Source organism: Tupaia chinensis, unplaced genomic scaffold, assembly GCF_000334495.1.
Source record: "Tupaia chinensis unplaced genomic scaffold, TupChi_1.0 Scaffold000065_1, whole genome shotgun sequence".
Lineage (NCBI taxonomy): Eukaryota > Metazoa > Chordata > Mammalia > Scandentia > Tupaiidae > Tupaia > Tupaia belangeri.
This window is the reverse complement of record NW_006159523.1, coordinates 3,083,780-3,089,749: the sequence shown is the minus strand read 5'-3', so window position 1 is coordinate 3,089,749 and position 5,970 is coordinate 3,083,780. Positions and strand designations below refer to the sequence as shown.

Sequence of the window (5,970 nt, the reverse complement as noted above, 5' to 3'; positions counted from 1 at the left end):
TATTGGTGATTATGAATAATTCTGCTGTCTACATGAGTGAGCAAATATCTCATCGAGACCCTGCTTTCAATTCTTTTGGTGGTAAGTGGAATTGCTTGGGAAATTTCCCTTTTGTAATAAGAACTAGGATGACTTGGAAGACTTGACAGTGTTTCTGAAAAGGAAGCATGGATGAGGTAGGAGATGTGTCAGGTCATAGGCAGTCTTAGGATCAAAGTGAAAAGAAAAGGCCTACTGTGCATTTGCATCAAGAGTTCAGTAAAAATGTCACTGAAAGCACTTTCTGTTAGACTTCATTCATTTAAATCAATTCCTACCATAGTCTTCAGCGGCAGTGTACTACAGTCTTTTGAGAGGGAACATTTTGTATGTATATGTTTGTGCATGTGAGCATGTGTGTGCATGTATGTGTGTGCTTGTGCGTGTGTGTTTGGGAGAAATGATAAATAGTATCTTGAGTCACATGGCCAGAATTTCTGTCCTACCTTTACTGCTTACCACCTGTGAGACCTTAGGAAAGCTACTTACCTTCTGTGTCTTTGTTTTGTCATGGGGATTATAATTGCTTTGAGTTTTAAATCATCTGATTCATGTAAAGATTTTACAATAGTGCCTGAACTAAGTCAATATTTATTATTATAAGACTTCCTTCAGCTCTTCTTCCTTCTTTTCTTTCCTTTCTTTCTCTTTTCTTTCCTTCTTTCATTTTTCCCTCCTTTCCTTCCCCTTTGTTTCTTTGTTTATTTTTCTTCTTTTCTTTATACTTTACTTTTTTTTTCCCTTCTTTCTTTTTTTGGTAAATGAAGAATGTGAAGCTTAAATGTCATGGTTTGATGAAAAGCATGTTGTTATTGATCGACAAAAACCAAAATTTGAATTAAGCTTTTATGAGTCTAATAAAAAAGCTTTTTCCAGACTTTCATTATTTCTTTTCCTTGTTAATAAATAATGAAGCTTATTTTGCAATTCAGATGATTATGTATAGACTTAATTAATTGCTATTTTATTTAATAAATTTCCATTGAGCATCTACTGTATGTCAGATATTACGTTAAGTATAAGGAATGCTATTGTAAGTTAAGCAGGATAAGGAAATACATTAAATAATAGAATATAAAAAAAATTACCCATCAATTCCAGAAATACATGAGATTTAAAAGGCTTAAAAGTATGTTACTGGGGAAGCCTGACAGAAGAATTTTAGACAGTTGTAAGAACTGTTTTTCTTGAGTCGCAAAAACACAACTGTGTATTTTGATCTTGTTTCTATTCCTGCCACTTCTTCCCCTCAACTCAACATTACTTCAATGTTTGAAAGAAAATAATTTGCACAATCACTGCTCCTGGTTGCTCAGAGCATTGTCTCATGGTGAGAGGTGATAAGTGGAGAACAGTGAGAAGGAAAAAAGCTCTTCACCAAAGTCTGCTCCTTCCTTAACCCTTCTAAGGCACAGCACTGCTTAATTAGCCAACTTGCACCTACCACAGTACTTTAAGTGTTGCAGGGCCATTCCTGGAGCCCCTCTTTATTTGTATTTCCTTAACCAAGCAACAAGCTTGTCAGCTTGAGGTGTCTGTGTGATATGTAAATGATGCCCTGAATCATTCTTTATATTCTGCTTGGCTCTGGGAGAGCAGTTTCAGAGCTGTCATCTCTGCTGAAAGATATCAAACCTCAGATGTCAAGGAAGATTCTCAATTTAATTCAGAAAAGCTGAATATTTGCTTCTTAGCTCTCCTGATTTACATCAGTTTGTTTGATTTATCTGCGATGATGTAAAGGCTGTTGCTGCTATTTTCACCTTATAGAACCGGAGGTTAATTAGTCTCCAAGGACATAAGTATAAGAAGATGTTGTTCTCTCTGTATCTGTTCAGGAGCATACAACGCTAATATAGCAAAGAGTGTGAAGGAGGCTTGGTGGAGACATGCCCAAGAAGAAAAAAGGAAGTTAATAGCTTCATGTCTCTTTTCTACTGAAATTTAGAGGGAGACACCTGCTCTGAAGATTCCTGAGTTGGAAGATGCCCTCCTTTTTTAAGGAAGGATGCCTTGATATGGGTAGAGCCCCTGGAAATTCCTTGACATATGATTCCTAGGCTGCCTTAGGCTTGTTGCCATGCCCAACAGGATTCCATGTATGCTGGCTGGTCTTTGCGACTGTGGAGGATGGGTTGTGGGTTGGCAGAGCACCCCAATCTGGACCTGCTGCAGGAAGACAATAAAGACTCTCATTTCTCTCCTAAAGCTCCTTTAGTATTAGAGATGGTGTCAAATAATGCAGTATTATTTATTATCTTACTATAGTTTGCATATCTCTCCAACCAGATATAAAAATCCAAAACAAGAGGGGTTGTGTTTTAGACTTCTGTCTAAATAAGGATTACCTTTGTCTATCTACTCCTGTAAATAGAGTAAACTTGACATTCTTGATAAGGTGTAGGCTTAGGCAATTGTGAGTTCTGCCAGATCTTCTCCCTTTCTCAGTATGTTTGATTTTGGCATTTGCACTAATTACTGAAGACTTGTTTAACTATGACATTGAGATAACTAAAACAAGGACAATGTTCTTCAGAGGTTTTCTAGAAAGTTCCTCCGAGGAAGGTGTGAAGAGTCTCTTCCAACAACACACATTGATCTCTCTTCTCTTGACACAAACATTTGAGAAATATAGGTGCTCTGGGTTGTTTTCTGGCAGTGCAAGTGTGTAACAGTGGAAAGGTTCTAAATCTGGCCTGTGATGCATAAGTCTTAGATGGAGAAAAGAAAAAGTGATGATGTGTCATTAAGGAGACAAGATACGTGTGTTTTTCATCCACATGTTTCTACTATTTTGGAGGCTAATTCCTGACATTCTAGCTATAGCCCTTGCTAACCTCTAATTCTGTAAAATCCTTTCTCAGAGCTCTTTGTAATGTTGCAAGACTGCTTGGAGGTATTTCCACTGAGATTTTCACCATGGCAACTGTTTCTAGTGGTGGACTCTCACATGGACAGAAAAGGACAAGGGATTTCAGGGCAATGTGCTTAACTGTTTTATCTACAATAAACATGAAAGAATATTTTAATATATCTTGTAGGGTTACTTGGTGATACCAGGCACTTGCCCATATGATGATTAAATATATTTTGCATTGCATCTGAGAAAATCCTTGAAATAAAATTAGGAAAATTAATATTTTTTAAACATGATGTAATTCAAAAATTTGTATTTGAATAATTTTTAATCAATTATTTTCTGCATTTTTCACAGCTGATTGTGATGTCCCTGTAGTAACACTGTTGAAGGATGTTGGTAAGGAATATATGTTTCTTTCTCTTCTGAGGCCTAGGAAGAGACTTTAGATCCCTGTCTTTGTGTACTTGCATGTGGTGTTCTAGATGCACTGTTCTAAAGTAATAAGCAAATGACTGATAGGAGTATAGTTGAACTAAATTTAAATAGACACAGACGTACTATTGATTTGAGGATGACTGATATGTTCTCTTTTTCTTGCACAAGTATATCTACAGATAGAGATAGGTAACCCCTTGTCTTAAACCCAGAAGAAAGAATGTGTGTCATCATAGTTGCATTGAGAGAGCCTGTTTAATATTTTAACCTCAGATCCAAGTTAATATAAAGTTATTTCACAAAAAACTGCTATGTGGCAGTTTGCTGTACTTCTGCCTAGATTCTTGGTTGGTGTTTCTAAAAAGTCAGCAGCAATGCTGAGTTAAGACTCAGGAATTCAGCTATTGAGTTATTTCTTCTCTTGTCTCTCCTGCTTTTGGAGGTTGTATGAATGTCTAATTGGACATTACTGTGCTCCCACCTGCCATTTGTTTCTAACTTTAAAACAGTGCATCTAAAACATTACATGACCATACACAAACACAGGGGTCCAAGTTCTCTTCCTGGACCTCAGAAGCTTAAGAAATGTATATTCCTTGCCAACTTCCTTCAACAGTGTTTAGCTGGACGAGGGATAATTGTTGTACTGAGAATAGGCATGGGACTCATGCACATTGCTGGACTGGGTATGATCACCAGTTTTTCATGCCATTAATAGGCAATACCAGGAAATCAAGAAGTCATATACTTCTTTGAAGGTGTTTATATTCTGTTGTTTAAATTATACACACGCACACAGACATTTATACACATGTATCTATATATACGTATATGCACATAAATATATACATATATTTTAACAGACTATACTTATATCTGTGTATATATGTACATAAGTTTTTAAAGTGATAGTGATAGTTTTATGTATTATATATAACAATTTTATATATGAATATTATTCATACACATGTATCTGTATATATGTATATGCACATAAATATATATATATTAGTTAACACACTATACATACATATGTGTATATATGTATATGTATTTTAAAGTGATAGAGAAAGTTTTATATATCTTATATATAACAATTTTATATATTATTATTATTTTTCTGCTTGCAGAGATCAAACGGGGACTGGATACTTTATCAGGTTTCTGACCTATATTTTTTTTTTTGCATAGATACCTCTGCTGTTGTTGTAGCCAGGTTCCATGTTTTTTTTGAAAGTGAAAGTCCCATATTATTGATTCATTCTAGCCTGGACTTATTTATGACTCTCAAGTCTCATAAAATATATTCATAATTTAACTTTATATACAGGAGTCTCTGAGAAAGATAAGTCTCTTTTCATGAATACTTTATATAGCTCAGAGAAAAGTTGATATCAAAACAGTCAGATAGTAAGGATTTAACTGGATTAGTCTTTTCAGTGCCTAGTTGTAAATTATTTCTTATAATTTTTTTGATTTATCACTGAAGACATAAGTAAATATTGTCAACTGCTATAATTGTTTGCCTCATGATAGCCACTACTCAGAGCAATGATGGGAAGACTGAGTTTATTTTTTGAGGAAAAAGGTATCAGTGGAGTTGTAGAAACTGAGAGAATTGATGGCAAGAAGGCCAGAGGTGGGCAGAAGGAGCAGGAGTTTTGAGCAAGAGATGAGAGAGGAAGACAAGGGTGCCCAGTCAGTCTTGCCCCTGACCAGTCACGTTTGCTTACTCCTGAAACTCTACAAATGGACTGAAGTTTGCACCATAAATGTAGAATATGGTGCAAAATTTTTTATTTACATATTAAATTAAAGGATGGAGTCAAAAAACTGTAGTGTCTGTGGCCATATATGGGTTATGAGATGACATGGTTAAGATTTCACACACTCATTCTTTTTATTTTTTTCTTTTCTTTACTTAGTCTTTTATTTGTAAAATGTTTATATTTAACAATAAATACAGAAGAAAAGCAACAAGCAAGTAGTTGACTTGCATGGTGGGTGGGAAACTCAAGCCAGGGCAGAGCAGAAGTCTCTGGTACTCCAGAGGATGTGCTGTGGGCCCCAAGAGTCTGCAGTGTGAAAGGCGCATCTTTCTTCTCCCACAGGTCTCAAACAGCAGAGACGGGAGGCTGAGCGTGATGACTGGTCCTAATTTTTGTTCTTCAGCCATTTTTCTTGATCTTGTTCTCTGACCCCATACATTCCAGATTGTTCGATGGATTTGTAATAAACTTCTAAGATGAAAGGGAATTTCTTGTTCATTGTATGCCTGAAATCTTGGCTTACGTTAATTTTAGTAAACAAAAAATATGCTCTGAAAACGCCAAGAAGTTCAGCTATTAAAACTTCTTTGAAGATCTTCTTTGACAGTGGTTCCATAGTACAGGCCATCCCAAGTCCCTAGCTCTCCAGACTCGACACTCATTGACTTTATCTAGATATTATGGGTTCACAAAATTGACAAGAAAAAGAAAAAAAAAAAACCATGGGAAGTGTTAACTCAAATGCCTGCAGAGTCCAGCAGGCCACATAAATCAGTAAATGGAATCAGATGTTAAAAAGCTACAGCAGAAGCTTGACAAATGGATGCTATCCTAAGCCCCAGTGGGAGGGAGGTAGTAGTTGGTGTT

At 36.0% G+C, this 5,970-nt stretch overlaps 1 protein-coding gene across 1 annotated transcript; it reads right to left on the bottom strand.

Moving 5' to 3' along the window:
- Positions 1-5,488: 5,488 nt before the first annotated feature.
- Positions 5,489-5,731, bottom strand: LOC106733221 (protein CEBPZOS-like). The gene has a single exon (XM_014581966.1). The coding sequence runs from the start codon at positions 5,729-5,731 to the stop codon at positions 5,489-5,491; it is 243 nt and encodes an 80-aa protein (XP_014437452.1).
- Between the last annotated feature and the right edge of the window lie 239 nt (positions 5,732-5,970).